General features: G+C 41.6%; 1 protein-coding gene across 2 annotated transcripts; it reads left to right on the forward strand.

Moving 5' to 3' along the window:
- Positions 1 to 5,572: 5,572 nt before the first annotated feature.
- Positions 5,573 to 12,543, forward strand: LSM6 (LSM6 homolog, U6 small nuclear RNA and mRNA degradation associated). 2 transcript variants are annotated; one of them, XM_082482939.1, is made up of 4 exons: positions 5,573 to 5,627; positions 7,057 to 7,169; positions 10,678 to 10,791; positions 12,280 to 12,543. In XM_082482939.1, the coding sequence occupies exons 2-4, from the start codon at positions 7,076 to 7,078 to the stop codon at positions 12,312 to 12,314; spliced, it is 243 nt and encodes an 80-aa protein (XP_082339065.1). In that variant the 5' UTR covers positions 5,573 to 5,627; positions 7,057 to 7,075; the 3' UTR covers positions 12,315 to 12,543. The 2 variants fall into 2 exon arrangements, with proteins under 2 accessions (XP_082339065.1, XP_082339066.1); XM_082482940.1 differs by lacking the exon at positions 5,573 to 5,627 and adding an exon at positions 5,676 to 5,777.
- Positions 12,544 to 13,403: the final 860 nt, after the last annotated feature.

The raw sequence follows: 13,403 nt of genomic DNA on the forward strand, positions 1-13,403 counted from the left end.
GACAGGGAAACACACATTTTCCCCATACATGAAATACCCGTGGAGGGTCAGGTAAATGGAAAAACTGGGCTGAGAGGCCGGAAGAAGTCAGGTGACAGTAGATCCAGTCAGTTCCCAAAAAGAGACTTATCTGCCCTATGAGTCAGATGATACTTCTTCCCCAGAGCATCAGCTGGATCCTTAAGTGGAAAGGGTCAGAAAGGGACAGAAGGGTGGCCGAACAATTTTGTAATCTTCCTTCTTCACTGAATTTCAGAACAAGGTATGGATTGTTTTTATCCCACTACAAATTAGAGCTGCCTCATGTTTACTTCCTGTCCCCAGGTCTGTGTCAGAAGCATTTCTGGGGAGCTGGGAACTAACCTTGCAGATGCTCTGTACCAACAGGTCAATTTAAATTAAGCACTTCAGCCTGTGTCTGTGCTTAAACTTCACACCAGAGTTTTCAACCTGAAATACTGAATTAGCATCATCGATCTGGCTATGGAAAAGTTTACATTGAAATGTCACCTGGAATTGATATTCCACACTGGAACAAAATAGAAAACCTGTTTCTTTGATGTCAATATTTTAGAAAGTCTAAACACAAAATGCTGTGTCCAATTTCATCACATTTTGGATAGAATCTAGCTAAGTGTTGTGGAAAAGAATCAAGTGGAGCTTCCAGCTTTTACTTAATGTAACAGAAAGCACAAATTTCATGTGATCTGTTAAGCTATAGGAGAGACAAACATGTGACAAAAGGCAAACACGTTGCTTAATCTATACAGGAAGACATGAACATCCCAAGGTGCTGAGCATAATGTAAGAACTTGAAGAAGACAGAATTTTATTAGGCTCTTCACAGAATGGTTTGGATTGGAAAGGACCTTAAAGATCATCTAGTTCCAACCCCCCTGCTGTAGGTAGGGACACCTTCCACTAGACCAGGTTGCTCAAAGCCCCATCCAACCTGGCCATGAACACCTCCAGGGATGGGGCCTCCACAACCTCTCTGGGCAACCTGTTCCTTCTATCCAGAAATCTGTACCACGAACCCAATATTTTTTTTGATTAAGGTCCAATTTAAAAATGCATTAACTTTTTAATTGAGAACATGGCTGGGAATCAGCAGTTCTGAGAATCTTAGCATAGCATGGGAAATAATGTTGGATAACTAAGCCTTCATTTAGGCTTGAACTCTCCCATCCAAATGCAAGCAAAGGGGGCTGTCAAACCTCTTAAAGCTTGTCCCTTGGAGAAGCCAAGGAGAAGACTCCCAGGAACTCAGAGGGAGTTAAGCGAACTCTGAAAGCTTCTGGGGATCTTTTCTTTCTTATCTACAGACCTGAAAGTCTAGGAGACAGAGAGAAAGCCTCAGGTTGAGTTCTCACATTATTCTCCCCAACTCCCTGAAGACCTGCTGACAGCTCTCTGTTTACCAGGAAGTTTGCTGAGGAGGAAAAGGAGGGACATCCTAACACTTACTTTCTGTTGGTTCTTCCTGCACCCTTCAATGTCCAATTCCTCACCCTCAGGACATCAGAAGATGACGTCTAAGAAGCACAAATCATAGTGAAAGAACACAGCCCAGAAGGAAAAAAAAAAGGGACGGAGAGCATGGAGGTTATGCCAACTTCAAGAGAGTCGCGAGGTCAGCTTCAGCAGTCCTGTACCAAAGTGCAAATCTGGCACTGATCTATTCTCTGCACACAGCACAGCCTCTGACAATGCAAAGCGAGACACAGAGCTCTCAGCAAATCATACCCACTAGCTTGCTAAAAGAATACAGCCTGGGGGGCCACAGCAATGACAGGGAAGCTAGTCCCCACTCTTCTGGCACAGGAGTTATTTCAGGACAGACAAGCTACTTGGGTTGCAAAAGCTTTCTTGTCATGAGGCTGAGCAGCACAAGCCATCAACATGTGCAGTTCTGCCTTAGGAATCCCGTGGGATAGCTGTGGAGAAAGCATGTATGGTCCTTTCTTGATCCAAAGTGGATGGAAAGGATCTGCACCTAGGAGTCTTATCCTGAGTCCACTGGAGCAGTTTTGGATTCAGTCAGCAGCCAGGATCCACAGTTGAGAAGTTTCTAAAAACAAGCTGTGACAACTATCAGTCTAACAGTTATCTTTTTCATACCAGCTCATCAAGATGGATTTGTTTTGAGATTTCAGGGGTATTTTCAATAATTTTTAGAGGAATCCTTAGTACAGAGAAGTAATTAGCAAAACTTCCACAAGCTTCAGTGAGAGCAGAACCCCACCTTCCACCTCTCAAACTCCAGAAATGTAATATCATGTTTACTCCAGGGCCCGCAGGAAACCCTGCAATAAGAGTGCTAATCTTGAATTGCAAAGCTTTTCCACCTCAACACTAGTTCACGGAGGCCAACATCTCCTTCTGTCCCAACCCTCTCAGAGGCTCTGAACAAGAAAAGTTTCCCTGGATTTGGAACTCATTCTGGCCTCTTATTGTACTGTGTAATTTTCAAACCTTCCTCCCCCCCCCCCCCCCCCCCCCCCCCCTTTTTTTTTTCCTCTTTTCTTTCTAATTTAAGGCGGCACCTAAGTTGATTGTTAAAATCATGGCGAATGCTGTGATTGCAGCTGGAATGGGTTTGTCCTCTCTGACACAATTTTCAGGTGAGGACTGATTAATATGTCATCTTTTTTTCATCTACTGGTTTTAGCCAGGGATTATTTAGACTGAATTAAAAATCTGCCACAGACATTCTTTTGTCATCTGGATTGTTGTTCTTCTGCATTTAACTTGCATAAATTGTGTGCACTTCACAACAAATAGAAAAACTGGACACTCCTTTTAACACATTCTGTGGAAATGCTCTTATTTCAAGTAGCTGGGAGAGGAAAACCTTCCTAACTTTGAAGTAGGTTTTATTGCATTGAAGAGAGAGATAGAGACTGTCAAATCCCATTTCATTTTTAAAGTTAACTGTAGACTTTTAATTAGGTCCTCTGAACAAGGATTCTGCAATGCTTTATGTTTAAGAGTCAGCAATAGTATATGATACACCGGCTTCCATCATTAAGTTCAGTTGACAAAAGGCCAACACAACTCTTTTCTTTGTAACTTTGTAACCATTTATGTTTGAGGTGAAGATGTTAATATGGAAATTTTCTGAGCTGGGAACGACTACGAACTCTATCATTGTAATTTATGACCTTTCATCTAAGGCCAAATGTAAAGGCAATCACAATTGTTCTATATCTCAAGGCCAGCACATAGCAGATGTATGAAATTTGAAGTGTTAGACATAAACTTTTATTACCAAATTATAAATAATTTCTACCACTTACAATGTTCACCTTTCAAGTTCATCTTGATTCAAATGCAAGGGCAGCATCTCGCTGATTTCCATGAGTTATACAGCTGGAAAAGCTCTGCCATAGTACACTATGAGAGGATAAAGCAATGCAGTATTTAAAAGAATCTACTGGTAGCAAAGTATGTGACGTTTTAGATCAAAATCCTTTTTCATCTAGATGATAAACAAACAGACAATGTGAATTACTGAAATGCTTTGAAGACCACCTTCCTGTGGTCATTGGGGCTTTTTGACTCAGGAAATAACACATTCTTTAGGTTCCCCAATAACAGATGTGATGACATAATCTTCCTGAATGTACAAGATGGGAACTGTCTTCCCAGGTGCGAATTGCGCTACACCAAAGAACTCAGCAACATATGCCTTCCTGCATGAAAAGTTAATTTGCCACTAGGAACAGCATGTGAGATTGCTTTGAGACCTGTGGCAAACCAAGGAAAATTACCTAAGATTTGGGCTCATGACTGGGCCTCAAACCATGAAAGAGGGGAGCTAAGGATACAAAACTTGCCAATCTCAATGCCTGTGATTCCAAATAGATGTGCTTGTGAGGTTAACAGGGTATGAGGCAGAAAAGTTGAAGGATTTTGTTGACTGACATCAAACTGAAGCATCCACACACATAAAAACTGGAACTAAATACATGCCTCGGCTAGCTAGAAAGCAGCCTATTGAACAGAAGGCAAAATAGCTCAGCAGGTTCTGATGGCTAGCAAAAAAAGAGAGAGGGGCTATAAAGACAAACACATAAGAGAAAGGCTCCCAAACCATAAAATATCCTTAGTTGGACTCAAAAAATTGTCACAAAAATTAATCAGCCCAGGCATGAAAAATCTACTTGCCCTGTCTTTATCACGGAAATTGGTAACAACGAAAACCAGCATACTCCCTTATCAAAGTACCTACGCACTGAAGCCAGGCAGCCAAATAAAACTTTGCAAGCCTGCTCCCCGGAGTAACTATTTTACGTTCCTTTTCTGCTTCAAGTACTAGATATAATCAAGCACAGTTGGATGCTCCTGATTAACATGATGGTTGCCTGGAAACATGGGCACAACGGGGCCCAACTTCCCTGGCCATGCCTGAGCTTGAACTCTGGGACAGCCAGGTGAACTAGGTCAGGTTTGCAGACCTCGCCTCTTAAAGCCTCTTTTAGCCTGAGCTTTGGGGGAGAACACGTTACTGGGTACATGTTCAAACAGAGAAGATAAACAACTCTGGAAGGAAGAGACAATACAAATCCGTGTTCTGAAAAGCCATAGTATGCTTTCTTCATATCACAAGAATTAAGAGTTTCACCAAGACACTGAATCAATAATGGAAGAATAAAAAAAATCCAGTCCAGAAGCTTTCACAGCTGATTAACTCCTGTCACAGTACTAAATCCCTTTAAAAAAAAAAAAAAGTATTTTCCAGACGTTAGGAGATAGCTGAGGAAAAGGGGAAAAGATGAGAGAGAAGATGGGAAGAAGCAGAAGACAAAAGTTCAGCTTCTTGTGCGGTGTTCTTTCCAGGCGACATTTGGAAAAAAAACCTCTTAGCTTCTACGTTCACTAATTCATCTGTAAAACGAACCGAGCAACACCTTCCTATTCAGCTCTGGTAGGGACATCTACACCGAGATCTGCGAGGTGCTCACTTACTTCTCTGATAAGGCCCATTTTGGAATTAATAGGATCTCGTTATAGTAGAATATAATTACATAGAATCATGGAGCTGTCTAGGTTGGAAGGGACCTTTAAGATCATCAAGTCCAACCATTAACCTAACACTGCCAAAACCACCACTAAACCATGTCCCTAATATACTGGACCATATAATTTTTCCCTAAAAAATCAATGGGGCGTTATTTGAGGTGTAAGCGTAAGCAAGCCATAAAAAAATGCATCTCAAGAAATTGGGAGTTTAGCCAATGTAGGGTCCCACGGGTGAACCCCTGGCAGCACAGCCTGACGGGCTTTGGGGGAATTATGTGAGAAATCGAGAGCACTTTTACTCAGCACCAAGTCAGCCGGGGCTCGCGGCCTCTCACAGCCGCCATGAAGGCACTCACCCAAAAAACACGGACCCGGGTGGAAAACTCGGATTCGGGGCCCGAGAAACGCCACACACCGGGAGCTGAAACCTCACCTTGCGGGTGGCCGGCTTAGCGAAGGCGGACGGCGGCCGCCTCTGTCCGCCCACAGGCCCCGCCCCGCGCTTTCTCGCTCCCCGGCGCGGTTTGGCCCTGCCGAGGCGCCGTAGCGGGGCGGTGCTGACGGGGCGGGAGCGCGGCGGGAAGGGGCGCAGGCGGCGGCGGGTGAGTACGGGCCGGGCTCGGGAGGGGGGGCGGGGGGACAGGCGCCGCCGGAGGGCCCGTGGCGGGACCCCCAGCGGCGCCTGACCCGCCGCGCCCCCCGTGGCGGGAAGATGGGTCGGCCCGGTTGTGTGGGCGGGGAGCTCCTGTGAGGTGCGTGTAACGGCGGCGCCGCGTGCGTGGCCGTTAGTGGTGTCCGTTGCAGCCGCTGCTTCTTTTTTTTTTTAACCGTCCGGAGGGCGGGTGAGCAGCCCGGGGCGGTGGGGTAACACCGGGGGTTCAAAAACTTTTTTTTTAATTATTTTTTTTAATTCCGGGAAAGGTTGAGCTGTAAAGTGTTTACGCTACCGGTACCGGTAGGGCCCGTGACACCGTGAGGCGTATGGCGGTGGGAGAAGCGGTGAGGGGACTGGCATGGCTGGAACGGCTTCTCGCCGTTTGCCACAGAAAGCAACCCCAAAAAAATTAAAAAAAAAAAAAGAAAAAAATTAACACTGGACTGGGTGTCAGCATTACTGCTGTTTCCTACCGTTGACTTAAAATGAAGAACAGCTGTTAACTTAAAGTGGCATTAAAGCAGAAGTTGAGCAATACTGACTGAGCGAGGGTCTTGTACCAAACCATGAGTTTTTAAATCATAGCATGTTTTCAGGTCTCTGTACAACTTAATCACAAGCCTTAATGCTAAGCTTAGTCTAACTTAACCGATCCATTTGAACGCACCCTTTCAAATTTATTCTTTGCTCGTATTTCAGAGAGTCATAGAATGGTTTAGGTTGGAAGGGACCTTGAAGATCATCAAGTTCCAACCCCCCTGCCATGGGCAGGGACACCTCCCACCAGACCAGGTTGCTCAAAGCCCCATCCAAGCTGGCCATGAACCCCTCCAGGAATGGGGCATCCACAGCTTCTCTGGGCAACCTGTTCCACTGTCTCACCATCCTTAAAGAATTTCTTCTTAATACATTTGTGAGCAGAGATCAAAAAATCCTTCTTTTGCTGCTCCGGCACAAAATTCCATGTATAGAAGATGTACCGGCTTCTGTATCCACCTCCTAAAGATACAAACCACTTATTATGGTTTAGCTCTAATTTTAGTAAAACCATTTTAGCAAAACCATTTTAGCAAAGTGTTAGACAGATGATGAGGCCTTTGGCTCTGTTGGAAGTTTTACAAGATGCACAGTGTGGGAAACAAGGATTCTTTATTAATAATTTCAGATGTTATAAAAATGCCAAAAGGAAAGTTTAATGCTGTGGCTCTAGGAGGTCTACCTTTCCACCTCCACCCTTAAGGTTTTGCTTTGATCTCCGATATTTTCTCCTACTGGAAGTACTAAGAGTCAAGGGACTGCCTGTCTGTACTGAGTGTTTAAAGACCATATGTGAGCGCGTTGCTTGTCCAAGTGTTTTTTCTCACTTCTCTTCCCAGCTTGCCAGAGAAGATCAAGATGAGTTTACGGAAGCAAACCCCTAGTGACTTCCTAAAACAAATCATTGGAAGGCCAGTTGTCGTAAAATTAAATTCTGGAGTTGATTATCGAGGTAAGTTTTCCATTTGTCTCACACTCTGAGTAAAGTAATTGTTTGGGAAGGCTGGAACAGATGCATTACTTTTGAAAAGCAAAACAGGGTCAACCCAGAATCTTGGAGTATGTGAATATAGATCTCAGAGTGGTGACGTCAAAAATAGAAAATCAACTCTGGAGAAACTGATGAAAAGGAGATTAACAGTGATTTTAGAGATTAAAATTACTTTATGAATCATTAACGTCCTTAGTCACAGGTGGTTAGACTGGAGTCTTGGGATAATTCTGAGTTTCTAAACTGATATTTGTAAGGATTGGCTGGAATTACAATTCCTGAAATGGCCAGGCAGTCCCCTTTTCAGTGCTCCGATACCAACCCTTAGAACTACCCTTTTCTTCACCTTCCTGTTCTCCAGTTCCTAGTATAGACCTTGGTCCAGAAAGTCTTCAAACAGTAAACTGTGCTATCAGTCATAAGCCTACAATAACACGAGGGATGAAAGAATTATTTACATTCTTGGTTGAATGACTGCCTAGACACATCTTGGATCAAGACTCACAGATATACAGGAGAAGGCTCAGTGTTGCTTTTGCTGCTATATGCCCAGTTCATTTTAATACAGTCCCAGCAGTTTTATTCTCTCTAGGTATATTCTTCAGCCTGTCTGTATACCTTCATGCACTGTATGTAGGATCATAGGGGTTTTTAACTATTAAATTAAACTCCTCTGTTCAGTGAAATATCCTGGACCTACGCTAGTTAGGAGGAGACTATGGGCCTATCCAATTTTCTTAGTAGCATCCAAACTTAATTAAAACTATCGTGTATCTCCTATTGCGCACAACTTAGACATTTTATTCTGGAACAACATAAACATTGTGGTTCTGCTACAGATCACTGCTTCAGATAGGTTTAATTCAATTGACTGAGCTTAGCACTTGTGAGAGGAGACTTGTTTGTGCTGTGACAAGGAATCTTTATATTATGACAGATTTAAATTGTTATTGTTCACTGTCAGAGCAAGCAGTGCCTTCTTATCCCTTCCTGTTCCTCTTTAGTGTCTTTCAGTTTACAAAATTTGCATTCTGTTGTTTCTTTGAGAACCACATTGTCTGATCACTTCAGGTGAGGTTGGTGGCTTAAAAACTTCACTGCTTCCTTCTCATTGGTATTTGGCATCTGTAAATTCTTTCTTGCAGGAGAATGTAGCGACAGCTCATTAAAGTCAATTAAAGCAAGTCATCATTTACCTAAAGGTACACACAAGGCAGGGCCAAACCAGATTTGGTTTTTGGATGCACTTTCTGTTTTCTTTGAGAACACTGGTACCTTCTGCTTGGTAAGATGCATTTGTAACTGCTGCAGATAAACTACTCAACTTTAACCTCAACAAAGCTAGTTTAACATGCCTACGGTCAGACCTACCAGGAATTGAACCATAATTCCTTTGAACACTGGTATTTTTTCCCCTCCCTTCCTTATTTCCTTCTACTGTCCTTCCTTCCCACTTGACGTGATCCTGCAGTTAAAAACCTGTACGCTGTTCTCATTTGAAAAACATGCACTCTGTTTTCTGAAGAAATTTGACCAACATTTGTAAAAGCCAAACATTAAAAAAGCCAGCATCTCAGGCTTTTGTTACAGATCTGTCTATATTTTCCTTCTAGGCCGTGTTGCTAATTTTATATCTGTACCTCCACCCTCCGAGCCACTGTGTGCACAAATGTAGCCTAATACAAGTGTTGATGTGGAACTGTAAAATGACTTGATTCGCTGCCAAGTACTGCGCACGTCTAAGGGAAGAAGCCCTGGGAAAGTAATCACTAATAAATTAATATGTATGATTTCTGTGTGTAGAGATGGATATGTACATTAAAACATCTCTACATGTAGATAAAACAGAGAAAATGCTAGCCAGGATGGGCAGTGACAATATTTAATGCCATTAGTGGCGGTAAAGACAAAGAAAAGGAGCAAGAGAATGAAACAACCATAAATACACTCAAGAAACAAGAGTGTGAAAATACCACATTTATGGCCTACTGAGTGGTAGTTTAAGAAAATCCACACAGTCCAATTTTAACGGTGGACAAACGTGGGGTTTTTTTTTTGTTTTCTATTGTTACATGTAATGCTCATGATTACTGTAGTGAGAAAGAGTTCTGACTTTTGTTGGGTTTGAGGGTTTTGGTGCATTTAATAACACTTTGTGAGCAGTCAGTTTTTCCTACGTGTGTGGAAACAGAGGAAGGAGAGACATAAAGGAAAATAATAATCCTCAAACCATTACAGGCTGGCGGGAGAACTTGAATTCCTAATTACTTAATAGATTTCAGCAACTCTTCTGAAAAATGGGAGCACGTCCTCAAGGAGGATTCTCAGACTGGAGTTTTCTCCCCCTCCCCAAGTACAGCTAATACACTGTATTTTGAGTTTTAATGCCAGGTAGATAAATTAAGTGTTTTTCAAACAGAGGGAAAAATATTTTAGTAGTATTGTCTGCGTGTGCAAGGATGAATTCAGGAAAACACACATGCAAGACAGATAATTAATACAGCTAGTTTTGTGCATGATTAACAAATCAGATTGCATTCTCTGAGCAATTCTTTACATCTGTTAATCCCCACATTCAGTTCCTTACATAAATAATCTGTTTGTTGATCGGGCCTGTTAAATTTGTAGACGGCCATGGTTCTGACCATAAGGGTGGGTGCAGACACTGAGGAGTGATTTTGAATGAAAAAATGCTGCCAGCATGTAGGAAGTATTGAGTGAACAAGGTACAGCCTTCAACAGGGAGTATGAGAAGTAAGAACATAAAAACTTGTCTAAAGTCAGTGCTACTCCAATGCATATTTTCCCGATCAAAAGAACACCTCATATTACAAATGGCAGAGATTTTTTTTCTTGCATTGCATTAATTAAGCAGTGTAATTTTATTTTTGTGGGAAGATTTCAGCGTTATTTGAAAAACCCTTTCCCCATTAAAAATGGTGTAGAATTTTGTTTACACCAAAACAGAGACTTGCAGCCAATGTTCTTCTAGATCTGTAAGCATGAAGATAATACAGGACACCATAGACACTTTTTCATGTTTAAATCAGCTATATCCTTCACAAGATTTGATGAAAACTATTTACATAGCCTTGTCTTTAGGTTGTCCAGTTACACTTAATATCACACATTCTTTTCAGGTGCATGGCTTAAAACACAAGTGAGAAGGGACAACTTCAACTTTCAAAGTGGAAATTGTCAAGCTTTTGAAAGTCATGCCTTACTGACTTTTTTTTTTTTTTTTTTTCCCCCCCACTCTTACATCAACTGATAAAGTTGCTACTAGAGTTCCTCACTCCCAGCTTCATTCTTTGAAGAACACTCGGATCTACTGACTCATTTGGCCAAGCTTGGGCTTTTAGTTTTTTATGAAGATTTTTTTTTTTCCAGTACTACTCAAACAATGCATTTTTGTTTATTTTAAAATAAGTTTAAAAAAAATTCACTTTTAAACTGTCACTGTCTTCAGGTGTCCTGGCTTGCCTGGATGGGTATATGAATATAGCTCTCGAACAGACCGAAGAATATGTAAATGGACAATTAAAGAACAAGTATGGGGACGCATTTATCCGAGGAAATAATGGTAACTCCTCCTCCTTATGTTATTGCTCATGAGAAGATTGTGTTTTGATATTTACTTCTGAATTGGAAGAATGGCTGAGGTGTAAGCAAGCTGCCTGTAAGAATACTCATTTTAGGTTTTCTTAGAAACCTTTTTACAGTTTCACTTTTCAGTGTCTGTGCTTTTCTGCATTCCTGTGGCCTTTTTTGCCTCTGAACTTGAAGTTCATTTAGAGAAGCATGCTCTTTTCTAGCCTTCCTTACAGCTTATTTCTTACTCATTTTTTATTTTTTTACTCTTTTGCACTTAATGTCTGCTTAGATGACCTCTGCTCCATAGAAGTTTGTGTTTTGTTAGGCAAACTACTGCATAAATTTATGCTACAGTACAGATATTGATGACATTGTAATACTTTTCTTGTGATGCCATTGTCCAGACCTGAATGAATGCTGTTCATTAGTACTGGAGGCTGTTTTCATCTTTATGAGTAAAGATTTTGCCACCAGTGAAAATCACTTGTCCTTTACTATTGAACATCCCAGTGCAGTAGGTGGACTTTAGTGCACTTCAAGGACAATCCCAGGCTCCTGGGACTGATTCAGCACACTGATTCTGCAGTATCAGTTAGGCTGTAGTAGCACGACATGCCAGGGAGAAGAATATCTAAAAATAGAAAAGGTTCACAAGGGAGATGCAAAGAGACTTGTAGAGAAGGTAAATGAAGCAGGGTTTGGCCAAGTTACTTGAGAAGAAAAGGGAGGACAGGAAAGAGGGAGGGAATAAAAAAAAAATGAGAACTGAGTCCCATGTTACAAAAAGAGTCACAGAGAATGTGGCAGCAGTGTGAAGGAGTGTTTTTGGGAGGAGAAATAATCCTTGAATGAGGCCAAATGCTTTTTGCAAGGAATCTGGATTATTATGCCAAGGAGTGCAGTGACATTGCAGCTGGAGAATCAGTTATGGAAATAATCTATTATAAAAGTTAAAACAAATGAGTGAAAGGCAGGAGGCTGAAGAACAGTCTGAGCAGAGAACTTAAGACAACCCAGGTAAAGGAGCACCATGCAGTTTTATGTTGTGACTGGATCCGTTCTGGGGATATCACCAGCCACGCAGGTGGAAGATTCTGCTGCTTCACAGGTAATTGTTAGTTTTGCCTGAAGTGCTTGGGATTTCCAGCTTTTGTTTAAAGATCATAGCATTTGTGTCTTACACCCCTAATTCTGCTGCTTAGAAACTCTCTCATTCTTCCTCTGTTCAGCCTGCATCTGCTGGAGTGTAGCTTGGCTATGAATATGATAAATACTGAAGCAAAGTGATACATAATGTGTAAATTTGATAGTATTTCTTGAAACCTGGACTTAAAAGTTTTGTGACTTTGTTCATGTTGAATGGTATTCATTACACTGTTGTTTTACAAGCCATGGAAATAAGATGTTTTACATAAACAGGCTTCTGCACATTATTTACCAGGGCCCTCTTATGTGTGCCACTTTCTCCTTTTCACAGTATTGTACATAAGCACACAGAAGAGGAGGATGTGAAGATGCCAGAAGGAGGCTGTTTTGTACTTGTGAACCTCTTCGAAGTGATGAGCCCTATTTGCTTTGTAGTTAATAATCCACAGGTGAAATACACAAGTGTTTAAATATTTTTTTTTAAATAAATGTAAACCAGTGTAAACTTCCTGAATGTTTTTGTTTCAAAGCATTGCTTTGGTGCACTGTACAGTAAAAAAAAATAATAAAAGAGCAGCATGTAATAGTGCCGCAAGTCTAATTCAAAACAACAGCTCATTTAATTATGCTAACAGTTACAGAAATACTGATTGGAAGGTAAGCAGGCATGGAGTAATTGCAAATCACAGCCTTGTATTGATGGCAAAGCAATAGTTTTACTGATGTTGGGAAGGGAAATGCTAATGTTTTGGTTACAATGACCTGTCCCTTTTGGAAACACAGGGTCAGCTTTAAATGCCAGTCTAGCAAGAGTCATCGGGTAAAGAGTTCAGCTGTCCAAAAAAATCTTGAATTGTGGATTGAATCAAGGGATGTAACAGTGACACTTCAACAGTTAGGGGTGGGGAAAGAATTGAATCAGATGGAAGAAAAGCCCTAAGGGTGCAAAGAAAGCTCTGTGCCAGCGGAGGAAGTCAGTCACAGGTGAAAGGCTCTCAGTTGGTATGCCAATGCAGCTAGTAGCTGCTTCACCCCCTGCCTCTGTGCCGCCCACCCTACCTCAGCTTGCAGTTACTGTTTTTCCCTGCACCTCTACCAAACATGATAGACTTCTTCAATAAAAAGCAGTTTTAACCAATATCTGAAGCTACTCCTAAAAACAGACTAGGAATCTAAAAGCTTTTGTAAGCATGCCATATGTATCCTCTTCACACAATTCACTCTTTCTCCCATCTGCTCCCCCCCAACCTAGTACCATCTATATATTCTCTGTCTTTATGTGCTAGCCAGAAATGAGAACAAATACATTAAGCTTATAATATTAGGTGTGCATTAGGGAGGGGGAACTTCTGTGCAGGCAGTGGAGTCAGAACTTGTTAGTTTATATTTCGCAACAATGCTCCCAGATAGTCAAAGCCTTTGAGTAAATCCATCTCAGTTTTACATGGATACTTA

This window comes from Vanellus vanellus, assembly GCF_965231255.1.
Source record: "Vanellus vanellus genome assembly, chromosome: 4".
Lineage (NCBI taxonomy): Eukaryota > Metazoa > Chordata > Aves > Charadriiformes > Charadriidae > Vanellus > Vanellus vanellus.

Bases quoted from the DNA above. Each gene is read 5' to 3' on its own strand.
- LSM6 (XM_082482939.1), top strand. From the start codon at position 7,076: ATGAGTTTACGGAAGCAAACCCCTAGTGACTTCCTAAAACAAATCATT. The intron at 7,170-10,677 runs GTAAGTTTTCCA...CACTGTCTTCAG, and splicing joins TTCTGGAGTTGATTATCGAG to GTGTCCTGGCTTGCCTGGAT. The intron at 10,792-12,279 runs GTAACTCCTCCT...TCCTTTTCACAG, and splicing joins ATTTATCCGAGGAAATAATG to TATTGTACATAAGCACACAG.